Here is a 19,187-nt window from a genome sequence, read left to right on the forward strand (position 1 = left end):
TTAAACAATGTGATATTGAACAGTCAATGATCCAAACAACAAATCAGAAGAGAATCAAAAAGTACATTGAGACAAACAAAAATGTAAGTACAGCATATCAAAACTCATGAGATTCAGGAAAAGAAGTTCTAAGATGAAAGTTCATAGTGAGGAGAGGTCTTAAGATGGTGAAGGAGTAGGACGGGGAGACCATTTTCTCCCCACAAATTCATTGAAAGATCATTTGATTGCTCAGCAAGTTCCACAAAACAACTTCTGAACACTGGCAGAGGACACCAGGCACCCAAAAAGGCAGCCCATTATCTTCAAAAGTAGGTAGGGCAAAATATAAAAGATTAAAAGAGAGACAAAAGAGTTAGGGACAGAGACCCATCCCTGAAGGGAGTCATGAAAGAGGAGAAGTTTCCAAACACCAGGAAACCCTCTCACCAGTGGGTCTGTGGGGAGTTTTGGAATCTCAGAGGGCAACATAACTGGGAGGAAAAATAAATAAATAAATAAAACCTACAGATTATGCGCCTGACAGCAACTCACAGCAGAGAAGTAGCCCAGGTGCTAGCGTCCACCACCAGCAAGTGGGGGCTGAACAGGGGGGCCTGAATTCCCTGAGGACAATCTGAGGGAGCTAACATGAGATGGCCACCCAAACAGTGGGATAGCCAGGGAGAGAGAAAAAAAAGAGAGAGTGAGAACTTTCCTATGAAAAGCTCTATGCTAAGGCACTGCCAGCCTGCTCACCAAACAGAGGACTAAGCGAGTACCAGAGGAGAGCTAGCCGGCTGCAGACCAGCCCATTCCCCGCTGGAGGCAGAGAGGCAGGCTGGCGATAGCCAGAGCCAGAAACTGGCAATCTCGGCCCCAAAGAAGGCATCTTCTACAAAACTGGGAGCAGGCTCCCAGTTACTAACCAAGTCTTCCTGGGATCCTGGATGGTTGACATCCACCGGGAGGGTCACAGCCAGAGATCAGCTCCCCAGAGGAGACACTCAGCACACCTGAGATGGCTCCCGCTGCGCACCCAGGAAACCAAGTAGCCAGGACTGGGGAAGTGATAAGACACACCGCCCACCTGAGGAGAGTGCGCCAGCCAGGCACCTGGTCACCTGAGCTGCTCAGACCTGGGAAGGGCACAAAACGCAGGCCCAACTGAGTCTGCGCTTTATGGAGTACCCGAGAATCTGTATCTGAGTGGCTTAGACCTAGGAAGTGCAGGCAATCCAGGGCCCGCTTTAGACAGTTCCCCTGCAGAGCAATCTGGAGCCTGAGCTGTGTAGACCGGGAAAGCACACATACCCTGAGCGGGGGCAAACCCAGTGTGTCCAGGACACTGTGAGCACTGCCCACACACGCCAGTGATATTTGTTTGCAGTGTTCCTCCCACCCCACAGCACGACTGAACAAGTGAACCTAAATTAATGACCACCTTTGCCCCTTGTGTCAGGGCTGATATTAGACACTGAAGAGACTTGCAAACAGAAGCCAAAATAAACAGAGGGAACCTCTTTGGAAGTGACAGGTGCAACAGATTAAACCCTGTATTTGGCACCAACTACATTGGAAGGGGTCTATAGACCTTGAGAAGTATAAGCTGGAACAAGGAACTATCTGAAACTTAACTGACCCCACACAGCCCTCAACATCTCCAGAGAAATTCCTAGATATATTTTTACTATTATCATCTTTAGATTTTTAAATTTTTAAGTCCTTTATTACTGCTTTAATTTTCACTTTTATAACCATTACCTTTCAAAAAATCTTATTTTTAAAGTAAATTTCATATATATTTTAATAATTTTTGTGATCATGTTTTGTTTTTTAATATTGTACTTTTGAGAGTCTAATGTCTATTCTAGATTTTTAATCTTTGCTTTTTGGTATTAGTTATCAATTTGGACCTTTAAGAATCAAATCTTCAGTACTCATTTTTACTTAGGGGTGTGATTACTGGCTTGATTGCCCTCTCCACCTGTTGACTCTCCTTTTTCTCCTCTAAGTCACCTCTGTCTCCTCCCTCCCCCTTCTCTTCTCTACCCAACTCTGTGAATCTCTTTGGGTATTCTAGGCTGTGGTGAACACTTAGGGGACTGAATACTGGCTAGATCTGTCTCTCTCCTTTTGACCCCCCCTCTTCTCCTCCTGGCCACCTCTATCTCCTTCCTCCTTCTTCTCTTCTCTATGTAACTTCGTGAACCTCTCTGGGTGTTCCAGGCTATGGAGAGCACATAGGGATTTGATTACTGGCTAGATTGCTCTCTCCCTTTTTGATTCCCCCTCTTCTCCTCCTGGTCACCTTTATCTCCCTCCTCCCTCCTCTCTTCTCCATGTAACTCAGCGAACCTTTCTAGGTGTCCCTCACTGTGGAGAATCTTTTTTCCATTAACCTAGATGTTTTATCATTGGTGCTGTATGGATAGAGAAGTCTTGAGGCTACTGCAAGAATAAGACTGAAAACCAGAGAAAAAAGGCTTAAATCTCAAACGTGAGAACACTAGAGAACTCCTGACTCCTGGAAACATTAATCAATAAGAGTTCATCCAAAAGCCTCCACACCTACACTGAAACCAAGCTCCACCCAAGAACCAATAAGTTCCAGAGCAAGACATACCACACAAATTCTCCAGCAAGGCAGGAACATAACCCTGAGCTTCAATATACAGGCTCCCCAAAGTCACAGCAAACCCATAGACATCTCAAAACTCACTACTGGACACTTCATTGCACTCCAAAGAGACTAAATCCAGCTCCACCCACCAGAACACCAACACAAGCATCCCTAACTAGGAAACCTTGACAAGCCACTTGCCCATCCCCACCCACAGGGAGGAACCTCCACAATAAAGAGGAACCACAAACTGCCAGAATACAGAAAGGCCACCACAAACACAGCAACCTAAACAAGATGAAAAGGCAGAGAAATACTCAGCAGGTAAAGGAACATGATAAATGCCCACCAAACCACACAAAAGAGGAGGAGATAGGGAATCTACCTGAAAAAGAATTTAGAAAGATGATACTAAAAATGATCCAAAAATGTAAACAACAAAATGGAGTTATAGATAAATAACCTGGAGACAAGGATTGAGAAGATGCAAGAAATGTTTAACAAGGACCTAAAGAAACAAAAAAGAGTCAATCAATAAAGAATAATGTAATAAATGAGATAAAAAAACATTCTGGAGGGAACCAACAGTAGAATAACGGAGGCAGAAGATAAGATAAGTGAGGTGGAAGATAGAATGGTGGAAATAAATAAAGCAGAGAGGAAAAAAGAAAAAAGAATTAAAAGAAATGAGGACAAACTTAGAGACCTCTGGGACAATGTCAAATGCCCCAACATTCGAATCATAAGAGTCCCAGAAGAAGAAGACATAAAGAAAGGCCATGAGAAAAAAACTTGAGGAGATAATAGTTGAAAATTTCCCTAAAATGGGGAAGGAAATAACCACCCAAGTCCAAGAAATCCAGAGAGTCCAAAACAGGATAAACCCAAGGCAAAACACCCCAAGACATATATTAATCAAATTAACAAAGATCAAACAAAAAGAGCAAATATTAATAGCAGCAAGGGAAAAACAACAAATAACACACAAGGGGATTCCCATAAGGATAACTGCTGATCTTTCAATAGAAACACTTCAGGCCAGAAGGGGATGGCAGGACATACTTAAAGTGATGAAACAGAAAAACCTAAAACCCAGATTACTGTACCCAGCAAGGATGTCATTCAAATATGAAGGAGAAATCAAAAACTTCACAGATAACAAAAAGCTCAGAGAATTCAGCACCACCAAATCAGCGCTCCAACAAATGCTAAAAGATCTTCTCTAGACAGGAAACAGAGAAAAGGCACATAAACTCAAACCCAAAACAACAAAGTACATGGCAGCGGGATCATACTTATCAATAATTACCTCAAATGTAAATGGGTTGAATGCCCCAACCAAAAGACAAAGACTGGCTGAATGGATACAAAAACAAGACCCCCATATATGCTGTCTACAAGAGAAACACCTCAAAACAAGGGACACATACAGACTGAAAGTGAAGGGCTAGAAAAAGATATTTCACATAAGTGGAGACCCAAAGAAAGCTGGAGTAGCAATACTTATATCAGATAAAATAGACTTTTAAATAAAGGCTATGTAAAGAGACAAAGAAGGACACTACATAATGATCAAAGGATCAATACAAGAAGATATAACAATTATATATGCACCCAACATAGGAGCACTGAAATATGTAAGGCAAATGCTAACAAGTATGAAAGGGGAAATTAACAGTAACACAATAATAGTGGGAGACTTTAATACCCCCACTCACATCTTGGATAGATCAACTAAACAGAAAATTAGCAAGGAGACACAAACTTTAAATGATACAATGAACCAGTTAGACCTAATTGATATCTATAAGACATTTCACCCCAAAACAATCAATTTCACCTTTTCCTCAAGTGCACACGGAACCTTCTCCAGGATAGATCACATCCTGGGCCATAAATCTAGCCTTGGTAAATTCAAAAAAAATGAAATCATTCCAAGCATCTTTTCTGATCACTATGCATTAAGATTAGATGTGAACTACCGGGTGGGGGGGGGGGGACTATTAAAAATTCCAACATATGGAGGCTAAAAAACACACTTTTGAATAACTAGCAAATCATAGAAGAAATTTAAAAAGAAATCAAAATATGCATAGAAACAAATGCAAATGAAAACACAACCCAAAACCTATGGGACACTATAAAAGCAGAACTAAGAGGAAGGTTCATAGCAATAAAGGCTTACCTCAAGAAACAAGAAAAATGTCAAATAAATAACCTAATTCTACACCTAAAGCAACTAGAAAAGGAAGAAATTAAGAAGCCCAGGGTTAGTAGAAGGAAAGAAATCTTAAAAATTAGGGCAGAGACAAATGCAAAAGAAACAAAAGAGACCATAGCAAAAATCAACAAAGCCGAAAGCTGGTTCTTTGAGAAGATAAATAAAATAGACAAACCATTTGCCAGACTCATCAAGAAACAAAGGGAGAAGAATCAAATCAACAAAATTAGAAATGAAAATGGAGAAATCACAACAGAGAACACAGAAATACAAAGGATCATAAGAGACTACTATCAGCAACTATATGCCAATAAAATGGACAACTTGGAAGAAATGGACAAATTCTTAGAAGAGTATAACTTTCAAACTTGAATTAGGAAGAAATAGAAAGTCTTAATAGACCCACCACAAGCACGGAAATCGAAACTGTAATCAGAAATCTCCCAGCAAACTAAAACCCAGGACCAGATGGCTTCACAGCTGAATCCTACCAAAAATTTAGAGAAGAGCTAACACCTATCATACTCAAACTCTTCCTGAAAGTTGCAGAAGGTAAACTTCCAAACTCATTCTATGAGGCCATGATCACCCTCATATCAAAACCTGACAAAGATGCCACAAAAAAAGAAACCTGCAGACCAATATCACTGAAGAACAGAGATGCAAAAATCCTTAACAAAATTCTAGCAAACAGAATCCAACAACATATTTAAAAGATCATACATCATGACCAAGTGGGCTTTGTCCCAGGGACTCAAGGATTCTTCAATATCCACAAATCAATCAATATAATACAGCACATTAACAAATTGAAAGATAAAAACTATATGATTATCTCAATAGAGGCAGAGAAAGTCTTTGACAAAATTCAACATCCATTTATGATATAAAAAAAAAAAAAACCTCCAGAAAGCAGGAACAAAAGCAACATACCTCAACCTAATAAAAGCCATATATGATAAACCCACAGCAAACATTATCCTCAATGGTGAAAAATTGAAAGCATTTCCCCTAAAGTCAGGAACAAGACAAGGGTGCCCATTCTCACCATGTCCAGGATTGGAAGAATCAATACACTGAAAAATGAGTATATTACCCATAGCAATCTATAGATTCAATGCAATCCCTATCAAGCTACCCATGGTATTCTTCACAGAACTAGAACAAATAATTTCACAATTTGTATGGAAATACAAAAAACCTCGAATAGCCAAAGTAATCTTGAGAAAGAAGAATGGAACTGGAGGAATCAACCTGCCTGACTTCAGACTCTACTACAAAGCCACAGTCATCAAGACATTATGGTACTGGCACAAAGACAGAAATATAGATCAATGGAACAGAATAGAAACCCCAGAGATAAATCCATGAACCTATGGACACCTTATCTTCAACAGAGGAGGCAAGGATATACAATGGAAAAAAGACAACCTCTTTAACAAGTGGTGCTGGGAAAACTGGTCTACCACTTGTAAAAGAATGAAACTAGAACACTTTTTAACACCATAGACAAAAATAAACTCAAAATGGATTAAAGATCTAAATGTAAGACCCAAAACTATAAAACTCTTAGAGGAAAACATAGGCAAAACACTCTCCAACATAAATCAAAGCAGGATCCTCTATGACCCACCTCCCTGTGTATTGGAAATAAAAGCAAAACTAAACAAATGGGACCTAATTAAACTTAAAAGCCTTTGCACAACAAAGGAAACTATAAGCAAGGTGAAAAGACAGCCTTCAGAATGGGAGAAAATAATAGCAAATGAAGCAACTGACAAAGAATTCATATCAAAAATATACAAACAGCTCCTGCAGCTCAATTCCAGAAAAATAAGCGACCCAATCAAAAAATAGACCAAAGAACTAAAGAGACATTTCTCCAAAGAAGACATACAGATGGCTAACAAACACATGAAAAGATGTTCAACATCACTCATTATCAGAGACAGGCAAATCAAAAAAATCACAATGCCAAATCAAAAAAATCACATGCCAGTCAGGATGGCTGCTATCCAAAAGTCTACAAGCAATAAATGTTGGAGAGGGTGTGGAGAAAAGGGAACTCTCTTACACTTTTGATGGAAATGCAAACTAGTACAGCCACTATGGAGAGCAGTGTGGGGATTACTTAAGAAACTGGAACTAGAACTGCCATATGACCCAGCAATCCCACTGCTGGACATACACACCAAGGAAATCAGAATTGAAAGAGACACATGTGCCCCAATGTTCATCACAGCACTGTTTATAATATCCAGGACATACAGGCAACCTAGATGTCCATCGGCAGATGAATGGATAAGAAAGCTGTGGTACATATACACAATGGAATATTACTCAGCCATTAATAAGAATACATTTGAATCAGTTCTAATGAGGTGGATGAAACTGGAGCCTATTATACAGAGCAAAGTAAGTCAGAAAGAAAAACATCAGTACAGTGTATTTATGCATATATATGGAATTTAGAAAGATGGCAACCATGACCCTATATGCAAGATAGCAAAAGAGACACAGATGTAAAGAACAGACTGTTGGACTCTATGAGAGAAGGCAAGGGTGGGATGATTTGAGAGAATAGTATTGAAACATGTATATCATCATATGTGAAACAGATCACCAGTCCAGGTTCGATGCATGAGACAGGGTGCTCAGGGCTGCTGCACTGGGATGACCCTGACGGATGGGATGGGGAGGGAGGTAGGAAGGAGGGTCAGGATGGGGAACACATGTACACCCATGGTTGATTCATGTCAATGTATGGCAAAAACCACTACAATATTGTAAAGTAATTAGCATCCAATTAAATAAAATTTTTAAAAGTTCATAGTGATAAATACCTACATCAAGAAATAAGAAAGATCTCAAACAAGAAACCTAACTTGACACCTCAAAGAATTAGAAAAAGAATAAAAACCAAAGTTCAAAATTAGTAGAAAGGAAATAACTAAGAGTGGAAAAAAGAGAGAGAGAGGCCAATAAGACAATAGAAAGTATTGATAAGACCTGTATTTTTTTTAATGATAAGCAAAGTTGGCAAACCTTTAGATTCACCAAGAAAAAAAAAAGAGGTACAACTCAAATAGACAAAATCAGGAATAAAAGAGGAAACATTAAAATTGATACCACAGAATACAGAGGATGATGACAGATGATAATGAACAACAATACATGAACAAATTGGACAACCTGGAAAAAAAGATAAATTCTTAAAAACATGCAAACTATTAAGACAGAATCATGAACAAACAGAAAATTTGAACACAGCAATAACTAGTAAGGAGATTGAGTTGGTAGTCATAAACTCCCAACAAACAAAATGCAGGACCAAATAGTTTTGGGTTTTCCTGGTGGCTCAGACAGTAAAGAATCAGCCTGCAATGGGGGAGACCTGGGTTCAATCTCTGGGTTGGGGAGACCCCCTGGAGGAGGGCATTGCAACACACTCCAGTATTCATGCCTGGAGAATCCCCATGGACAGAGAAGCCCAGTTGGATACAGTCCATGGGTCACAAAGAGTCAGACACGACTGAGAAACTAAGCACAGCACACAGACAGTTTTGATAATGAATTCTACCAAATACAACATTTAAAGATAAATGAATACCAACTTTTCTCAAACTCTTCCAAAAAATACAAGAGGAAGGAATACTTCCAAATTTATTTTGCAAGGTCAACATTACTTTGCTATCACAACCAGAGAAGAACATTACAAAAAAATGAAAATTAAAGGCCAATAGGCTTGATAAACACGGATGCAAAAATCCTCAACAAAATATTAGCAAACTAAATTGAAGAATACAGTAAAAGGGCCATAGACTATGAACAAGGTGGATTAATTTCAGTGATGCAAGAATGGGTCAATATGTGTAAATCAATCAATGTGATACAACTCATTAACAAAATGAGCGATAAAAATCATATGACCATCTCAAAAGAGTCAGGAAAAGCATCTATGAAAGTCAACATTAATTCATGATTTAAAAAAAAAAAAAAACTCTGAACAAAGTGGGTATGGGGGGAACATATCTCAGCTTAATACTGGCTGTATGTAACAACCCCACAGCCAATATCATATTCAACAGTGAAAAGGGGAAAGCTTTTCCTCTAACATCAGGAATAAGATGAGGATGACCACTCTCACCACTTTTACTGAACAGAAGGGATCAGGATTTGGGAAAATTTTTCTTAAAATGCAAAAGGATTGAATATGTTCAAATGCTAATAGAAAGGAGCCAGCAAGGAGAGAGAGAAAACAGAGAAAAAAGAAGAAATGATTCCTGAAAACGTGACAGGAAAGGGATCCATGAGACAGGCAGAAAGATTTACTTTAGATAAAAAGAGAGCCCTTCTTCTACAACAAAATGAAAGAGAAAACAAAGGGTGTGGATGTAGCTAAATTTGTAAACCTTGTGGATGGGAGTTGAGGGAGTTTCCTACAATGGCGCTTAGTTTCTTTGTGGAAGACTAACTCACTTGGGGAGAAGTCCTCAGCAGAGAACTGGAAGGGAAGAATTCAGGGCTGAAAGCCCATGTCATGCTTGTTGGAGCAAGTTGAGTTGGGTTACCAAGCAAGAATGTTGCATAAGATTGAGGATTCATTTAAGGTTGGTGATAATAATACCAACCTGCTGGGCTGTATGGTCTTTTTCAGAAGGAGTCAATAGCATAAGCACAGGCAGAAAGGCAGAAGACTGTTGCATTGGATTTTGGATAAGTGAAACAGATAGTTAGGAAGGTGACTAACTATCTGATAGATACTCAGGTGGGGGCAGCATGGTGTGAGACATATGAGAATAGAGGATACTGGTTAAGTGCTCATAATAGTAAAACATACACTGGTAAATAAGGAAGTAGACAGAAGAGTGGGCTAATGAACAGGCAGAGTGTGGCATTATCGATGTACTGAAAACCCTGTGGAAGCCTAAGCACTATTATATTTATTAAATTGTATTAACAAACAAAAAGGAAAGGAGCATGTGGTCAGAGGGTAAAATGTATAACATGATTGTGTAGTTAGTACCTGTAAACACTTGTGTGCATGCTTAGTCACCCAGTTGTGTCCGACTCTTTGTGATCCCATGGACTGTAGCCCACCAGGCTCCTCTGTCCATAGGGATTTCTCAGGCAAGGATACTGAAGTGGGTTGCCATGCCTCCTCCAGGAGATCTTCCCAACCCAGGGATCAAACCCAGGTCTTCTGCACTGCGGGAAGATTCTTTACCAGCTGAGCCACTTTAAGACTCTTAGGTTATCAACTATCACAGCAGTAGAATTCTACAGTGCTTATCTACTGGCTTCCTCATGGTTCAGATGGTAAAGAATCTGTCTATGATGCGGGAGACCTGCGTTCAATCTCTGAGTTGGGAAGATCTCCTGGAGAAGGGAAAGGCTACCACTCCAGTATAATGGCCTGGAGAATTCCATGGATTGTGTAATCTGTGGGGTCGCAAAGAGTCGGACATGACTGAGCGGCTTTCACTTTCAGGAGTCTTGAATATAGATGAAATACCTTGGGAATGAGGTATTCTCTGAACTTAACATCCTGAGTTGCTGCATGGGGCAGATTGCTGGGGACAAGGTCAATGTATCTCTGGATCTCGTGCACCACAGCATCCGTGTAGGGCATGCGGCTCCTGTCCTGCATGCAGGGGCTTCGGTTTCTGCCAACCACACGGTCAATTTCTTCCTGAACTTTAGCTGGCAAGATAGGAATCAGAATTTAGGTCAAGTGATAAAGACATTTTTTTAGCTTCTTAATCATGGTTACATTGGATAATTTGTTTGCCCAAAAGGATATAATTTAAAAGAATTTTTAATTTGTCTATAACTCTTTTAGAGTGAATCTTTTTGACAAAGAATTGTGATTTTGCTGAATCAATCCTTTCACTACAAATGCATTTGAGTAGAATTATCTTTTGACAAAAATATATTTACGTGGACTTAGAAGGCTTTATCAAGTAATGCTCTTTTAGAGAAAGAGGAAGGCTAATTCTTTCCAGATCCTAGGGTAACTCTCTTTACTACATCTGACATGATGCAGATCAACGATACTCCACCACAGAAAACAACAGTGACCTCAGCCCTTGAAACCTCTGCTGCTGATTAAATATTTCATTATGAGTTTTACTTTAATTTGAATTTAATTTATTCAATTATAGGAAGATCTACTTATGATGAAATTTTCTTCTCATACAATATCTAGGCAGATGAAGAATGGAATAGTCATCAATGTTGCCTACCAGTTTCTACCCAGAATTTCATTCTATCCATCATCTGTGATCCTACCTGTGACCTCTGGGTGCTTCAACAGGAGCAGGAGCCCATATCTCAGAGTGAGGCTTGTTGTCTCTGTTCCAGCACTAAACACGTCCCATACAGTGGTTATCAAGTTGTCCATGGTAAATTCAGAATGTTTATTATGTTTTTCCTAGCAATGATAAATAAAAGAACCTTATAAATAACCTTATAAATAACATAAAATAATTCCATATAACATCATAATTTTTAAAAATTTACTTATTTGACAAATTAAGCCAAACATTAGAGAGTATTATAGATGAAGATAAAGTAAGATGAGTTTGTTAGAATTACTTCAGTTAAAACAGAGTTAAACTTCCAAGTCCTTTCTGATTCTTCACTTTTGATACTCACTAGAGCAAATCAGTTCTTCAGTAATTTCTAACTTGACTCTTATCAAGTCATCACTGCTACTCACTGTCAATTCAAGCATCTATTGTTTATTTCATCTATTATTTCATCTGAAGTTCTCACTCAAGTATTCAGAATCACCTACCCTAAAACTGAAACACTATTCCCAAAATCATCAGTCATTACACCCATGACAGTTTCTCAGTTACAATCAAGATAATCTCTAAAAATTCCACACACTTCATCACTGCACTTATCATACCCTGAACCAATTTTGTCATCTCTGCTAATCTAAGCCAGAGTTTTCTCAAAACCTACCTCAGCTGTTTCCTACTACCTTTCCAACAGTAAGCCTTTCTAGATTCCCACCAATTCCTGCTTTCTCTCATGTGTTACATCATCCATTCATGGAATTTATATGATGAAAAGAATATGTTGTCTATCAGTAATCTTGAATGTGCCTATTTGTCTGTGTGTGAGTGCTTCAACCTGTCCCCAAATAAAGAACAAACTTTAACATGGCAAATATAAAAACTTCCAAATCATTTTCAGTGACAATTTATAAATAGCTCAAGACATCCAGTATGGTTTGCACAAGCAATCTTCATTCTTGTATGTGCAAGCAGTGAACACATCTTTAAGAGGGAGCATTTGTTCTAATAAACCAATTTCACTGAGAAGAACAAAGCTATTCCATGTGTCACATCACTCTACCCACAAAGATGAAATAGCAAATCTGGGTTCCATTTTACCTTTTCCATTTTAATCAGAAAGTAATCAATAAAATCTTGAGGGTTATTGAGGTCCAGAGATTCTTGGTGTTTCTTTATTTTCTCCAAAATAAACTTTCTTTGCTCAGTCATGTTTTTAAATATTGTATTATGACTTCCTGGGAAATAGCGTAGTAAAGAGGGGAAAGCATTGAAGAGCTGAAAGATGAAAGAATCATTCATTAATTTATTCAGCAAACTTTTACGGGCCCATATTATGGATCAAACACATTACTATAAAATGAGTAGCTGCTGCTGCTGCTGCTAAGTCACTTCAGTCATGTCCAACTCTGTGCGACCCCACAGATGGCAGCCCACCAGGTTCCCCCATCCCTGGGATTCTCCAGGCAAGAACACTGGAGTGGGTTGCCATTTCCTTCTCCAATGCATGAAAGTGAAAAGTAAGTAGATTAAGATGAAGAAGACATGCATCTTGCACTAGAATACATTTGAGATTGAGAGGGAACTGATAAACTGGCTGGAGTAACAGCATGCACAGGTTACCAACTAATTTCAAAACCATTCAAATTCATTTCTAACCATAACTCTCTAAAAATTTCAGGATCATACTACCATCTTTCCAAATGAGGGTACTGAGATTCAGAAAGATTAGTCAACCAGTTTAAGACACAAAACTAGTGATAGAGGTAGAACCCAGTGTTCCCTCCAGTTTACCCTACACGCATGTCTACAGAGAGTCACCTAAAAAGTGTGCAGGGATCACACCCTTTTCGTTATAGTTTTTATGAAAGTATAGCTGACATGCAATATTTATTAGTTTCAGGTGTACAAAATTGTGATTTGACATTTATATACATCACAAATTTTTCACCATGGTTGGTTTAGGAACCTTCTGTCATCATATAGCTATTGAAATGTTATTGACTATTCTTTGTGCTGTATCCCTGTGACTTTATTTTATAACCAGAAGTTCAGACTTCTTAATCTCCTTCATCTATTTCATTCATGCCCACATTCCCTCCCTTCAAGTGACCACTAGTTTATTCTCTGGGTCTATGAGTCTCTGTTTTGTTTTGTTTGTTTTCATTTTTAAATTCCAAATATGAAGTAAATCATATGGTATTTGTCTTTCTCTGCCTGACATTTTCCCTTTAGCATAATATCTTCTAGGCCCATCCATAAACAGCACTATTCAATCTGTTATATGGCTGAATAAATTTCCATTGTATATATACAAACTATATTTTCCTTATCCATTCATTCTTTGACAGATACTAAGGTTGCTTCTATATTTTGACTATTGCAAACAAAGGTACAATGAACATAGAGGTACATATACATTTTCAAATTAGTGTTTTTATTTCCTTTGGATAAATACCCAGGACTGGAATTGCTCAATTGTACATTAGTTCTATTTTTAATTTTTTGATGAGCTTGCGTATTGTTTCCCATAGTGCCTGCACCAATTTACATTCCCACCAACAGTTCATGAGGGTTCCCTTTTCTCCACATTCTCCCCAACACTTGTTATTTCTTTTTGACAAGAGCTATTCTGACTGGTATGAGGTGATATCTCATTGTGGGTTTGATTTCCCTGATGACTTGTGATGATGAATATATTTTCATATGATTATTGGACATCTATATATCCTCTTTGGAAAAATGTCTATTCAAGTCCTCTAGGCACTTTTATTTATTTTGAGTTTGCTTTTTTGTTTTTGATTTTGAATTGTATGTGTTCTGTGTGAATTTTTTATATTAACCACTTGTCAGATATATTGTTTGGAAATGTCTTTTCCCATTTAATAGGTAACCATTTTGTTTCACTGGCATCCTTGTCTTTTTCCTGATTTTAAAAAATCTTTTCAGATTTCCACTGTTGAGTATGATGTTGGCTATAGGCTTGTCATTATGGCCTTTACTACATTTTGAGGTGGATTCCTTCAATACTCACTCATGAAGAGCTTTTGTCATAAATGGAGGTTGAATTTTTTAGTCTTTTTTAACATAATTTGCAATCATAGATTTTTTTCCTTCATTTTGTTAATTTAATGTATCACATTGAATGATTTGCAGATAAGGAACCACCCTTGCATCGCTGGGGTAAATTTAACTTAATCATGGTTTTGGCTTTCCTGATAGCTCAGCTGGTAAAGAATCTGCCTGCAATGAAGGAGACCCTTGTTTGATTCCTGGGTCAGGAAAATCCGCTGAAGAAGGGATAGGCTACCCACTCCAGTATTCTTGGGCTTCCCTTGTGGCTCAGCTGGTAAAGAATCCACCTGCAATGCAGGAGACCTGGGTTTGACCCCTTGGTTGGGAAGATCTCCTGGAGAAGGGAACAGCTACCCACTCCGGTATTCTAGCCTGGAAAATTCCATGGATTGTATAGTCCATGGGGGTTGCAAAGAGTCAGACTCGACTCAGCGACTTTCACTTCACAATCATTTGGTTTATGTCCCTTTTAATGTACTGGTGAATTCTGTTTGCAAATATTTTATTGAGAATTTTTAGGGAAGTGTTCCTTTCTCTTTAATTTTTTTGCAAAAGTTTGAGAAAGTTATGTATTAACTCGTCTCTAAATTTTTTATATAATTCACCTGTGAGGCTACCTGGTCCTATACTTTCAATGATGGAGGTGTTTTGATAATTAATTCAATTTGATTATTAATGATCAGTCTGATTAGATTTTCTGTGTCTTCCTGATTTAGTCTTGGTATGTTATGTGTTTCTGTGAATGCACACTTTTTTTCTAGGTATCCAGTTCAATGGTATGTAATTGTTCATGGTGGTGATAATGATCCTTTGAAGTGTTGTGATATCAGTTGTAATGCTTTTCTCTTTCTGATTTTATCTATTTGGATTGTCTCTCTTTTTATCTTGATGAGTCTGGCTAAGGTTTATCAATTCTTGTTTAGCTTTTCAACAACCAGCTTTTAGTTTCATTGATCTTTTCTATTGCCTGTAGTTAATGTTTCATTTATTTAATCTCTGACCTTTATTATTTCCTTCCTTCTACTAACTTTGGGCATTGTTTGTTCTTCTTTTTCTAGTTATTTTATATGTAAGGTCCGATTGTTTTTTTGAGATTTTTTTTAGTTTCCTGGGTTGGTAGGCCTGTTTGCTAAAAAACTCCCTCCCTCTTAGAACTGTTTTTGTTTGTCACAAAGATTTTAAAATGTATTTCCATTTTCAATTATCTCAAAATATTTTCATTTCCTCTTTGATGTCCTTATTGATCTATTATTCAGTCCCCACATGTTTGTATTTTTTCCAGTTTTTTTTTTTTTTTTCTTGTGATTGATTTCTAGTTTCACACAGTTGTGGTTAGAAGAGATGCTTGATATGATTTCAATTTCTTGAATTCATTGACATAATTAATTTGTTTTATGACATAACACAATCTATCCTGGAGAATGTTTTGTGTACACTTGAAGAGAATTGTGTATTTGACTGCATTTGGATGGAATGTTCTGTATAAATCTGATCTAATGTGTTGCTTAACACCAATATTTCCTTATTAAGTTTAGATCTGCATGATTTGTTCATTAGTGTAAATGGTGTGTTAAAGTCTCATACTATTATTATATTATGATCAACAATTACCTTTATGTCTATTAATATTCACACCCTTTTTTAGTAATGAATAAACTCACCAGAAATATTAAGTTAATGCCTAAATTATGTCATTTATTTTTATTTAGGTATTTTATACCCTGAGAAATATATGTGTTAAATCTCTTCAGTTATGTTCAACTTTTTGTGACCCTATGGACTGTAGCCTGCCAGGCTCCTCTGTCCTTGCGATTTCCCAGGCAAGAATACTGGAGTGGGTTGCCAAGCCCTCTTCCAGGAAATCTTCCTCACTCAGTGATGGAACCTGCATCTCTTACACCTCCTGCATTGGCAAATGCCTTTTTTACTGCTAGCACCACCTGGAAAGCCCTGAGAAGTATACATGTTGCCTTTATTCACCTGGCTATTTCTAATCCTAAAAGTTATTGGCTCCTTTTTAAATAGCACCTTCATGACTTAATACCTTTGCTAGACACTGAAGAAATTTATTAAGGCTGGGCTGGTAGCTTGTATCAAACTAGCTAAAGATTGAGAAATCTAGCTTCTAAGTCTAGTTCATTCTTTTTCTTAGTTAGGCTACTTTGGAAAACATGTTTAATATCTCTGGGTGAATTTTTATGTTCCAAAAAATGAGGAATAGAATATTTATCCTCTATGGTCCTTCCCAAGTGGAAAACATCATAACATTACATTCCACATAGAATTTTAGTTATAAAGGATGTATCACATATGTTAATAACTTTTCCTGACATGTACTGTCATAAAAAAACATATTTTATATGCCACTGTCTTTATCTATAGATATACAAATCAGGGGGTTAAAAAGGTTTCTGAAAAAAAATATTTTGCTATAATTAGTACACTACAGTATTATATTTTTCTTTTTATTACTATATTTTACATTTTAAAACTCAATTCATTAGCTAAATTGAATTGATAACTCACTAATCAGTTACAGGTGATAGTTTGATAAACACTATCCGTTTTGATAGAACACAAAGGGATGTGGAAGGATGAGCAATCAATTAGCTAGAAAACTGTTTCCCATTTAAAAAGAATCTTGACCTTACCTCTATCCAGGGGGTGCTTGCAAGCACTGCATTTTCATTAAAATATTTTATCAAGGTTAGCAATTTCTCATCACCGTACTCAAAACGATTCCGGAAAATAATGGAGCAGATCACATTGCAGGGAGCACAGCTCAGAAGTAAAGTAGGATCACAAGGAGATCCTAAAAAGTTAATATAAGCATTAGAAAATATTCTAGTATAAATCTTACATGTACTGTTTAAAGTAAGTAAGACGGGTTGACATCCAAACCTTTTTTTTTACTTATAGGAACAACCTGGACATGCAATCATCACTATTCAATATGCCTAAAATAAAATGTATTGTGTTTTCCCAAGCAAAATTATCTAATCCAGTGTGATTTATTTGTTTTCCCTCCAAGTGTCCTCCTATTTATGCCATTCTCCAAATAATAGCCACAACGTAATTCACAAGAAAAAGGTTATTTTAAAATGTCTTTAATGTTGCCAGATTTAGCCTTTGCTGTCGATACTTCTTCATCATGCCTACAGGAAACAGCAATATCATAAGAAAATCAAGAGACTGGGGAGATTTGAAATAATATTTCAAAAATGCAGTTGAAAAAAATGGACTGGTCAAAATGGTCATCATCAAAACTCCACAAACAATAAATGCTGGAGAGGATGTGGAGAAAAGGGAACACTCCTGCACAGTTGGTAGGAATGTAAACTGATACAGCCTCTATGGTAGACAGTATGGAGATTCCTTTAAAAACTAGGAATAAAACTGCCTTATGACCCAGCAATCCCACTACTAGGCATTATCCTGAGAAAACCAAAATTGAAAAAGACACATGTACCCCAGTGTTCACTGAAGCACTATTTGCAATAGCTAGGACATGAAAGCAACCTAGATGTCCATCAATAGATGAATGGATAAAGAAGCTGTGGTACATATATACAACGAATATTACTCAGACATAAGAAGGAGGGCGTTTGAGTCAGTTCTAATGAGATGGACAAATCTAGAGCTTATTACACAGAGTGAAATAAGTCAGAAAGAGAAAAACAACTGTTGTATATTAACTCATATATATGTATCTAGAAAGACAGCACTGATTAAACTATTTGCAGGATAGAAACAAAGATGCAGACATAGAGAACAGACTTATGGACACAAGTGGGTGAGAGGAAGGAGAAAGTGGGATGAATGGAGAGAGTAGCATGGAAACATATACACTAACATATGTAAAATAGATACCAAAGGGAATTTGCTGTATGAATCAGGGACCTCAAACCAGGGTGACAACCTAGAGGGGTAGAAAGGGGTGAGAGGTAAAAGGGAGAGGATATATGTATATCTGTGACTGATTCATGTTGATGTATGGCAGAACCCAACATGATACTGTAAAGCAGTTATCCTTCAACTAAAAACAAATAATTTTTTTTAAAGAGGAAAAAAATGGAGTGTGCTTTCTCTGTAGAAGAAAAGAACAGTGACAGAAATTGGAGTTACATTCAGATATTTTAAAAATATGTTATAGTATTAGAAATGGGCTTCCAAACCCAAATAAAGAATATGACTAGCTTTATTCCTGTTCGACTGATGACAATTGGTAAGCCTCGTCTTTTCTTCTTCTACTGACATCTGGACTAGGTGACTTTAAAGAAAGCTCAAGTGATACTTCTTTGCAACAAAAACAAAATTTAAAGCACATAAGGTCTAGTTTTTCACTGAGAACCTTCATGTCCAATCCATCCCCAAAAGACCATAAAAATCTTAAACCTGCATCCTTCCTGTGCTCTCTCAAGCCATTTTTGGATCTGGTTTCTAGCCACCTGCCCTCCACAGAAAGCCTCATTATGTGTGTAATAGACCTTTTCATATCCTATTGAGATGTGTGTATCACTACCAACCTCAACAGCTAAACTAAATTTTGGATGGGTCCATCCTGCCTCTGCCTCATTACTACCACAATACTATACTCCAAAAGGAAAAAGTCTAGCAGGGATTAAAAAGTAGAAGTTACAAGGGAAAAGGTTCTGCTTAACATGTGAAATAAATTTCCAACAGTCAGTTAACCAGTGACAAACTCAGTTCAGTTCTGTTCAGTCGATCATTCATGTCTGACTCTTTGCAACCTCATGACTGCAGCACACCAGGCTTTGCTGTCCATCACCAACTTCCGCAGCTTGCTCAAACTCATGTCCATCGAGTCGGTGATGTCATCCAACCATCTCATCCTCTGTCGTCCCCTTCTACTCCTGCCTTCAATCGTTCCCAGCATCAGGGTCTTTTCCAGAGAGTCAGTTCTTCACATCAGGTGGCCAAAGTACTGGAGTTTCAGCTTCAGCATCAGTCTGTTCAATGAATA

General features: G+C 37.7%; 1 protein-coding gene across 3 annotated transcripts in view; it reads right to left on the reverse strand.

The window, feature by feature from the left end:
* Nucleotides 1-19,187, reverse strand: part of LOC136158249 (cytochrome P450 2C21-like) — a 36,263-nt gene that overhangs the window by 4,309 nt on the left and 12,767 nt on the right. For 2 of the 3 annotated variants that reach the window (XM_065920040.1, XM_065920041.1), the window contains exons 4-7: nt 16,855-17,015; nt 12,230-12,406; nt 11,115-11,256; nt 10,339-10,526 (exon numbers count right to left, since the gene is read on the reverse strand). In XM_065920040.1, coding sequence (XP_065776112.1) covers nt 10,339-10,526; nt 11,115-11,256; nt 12,230-12,406; nt 16,855-17,015 — 668 coding nt within the window. The remainder of the gene's footprint in view (nt 1-10,338; nt 10,527-11,114; nt 11,257-12,229; nt 12,407-16,854; nt 17,016-19,187) is intronic. The other variant, XM_065920042.1, reaches the window with a different exon arrangement.

This window comes from Muntiacus reevesi, chromosome 2, assembly GCF_963930625.1.
Source record: "Muntiacus reevesi chromosome 2, mMunRee1.1, whole genome shotgun sequence".
NCBI lineage: Eukaryota > Metazoa > Chordata > Mammalia > Artiodactyla > Cervidae > Muntiacus > Muntiacus reevesi.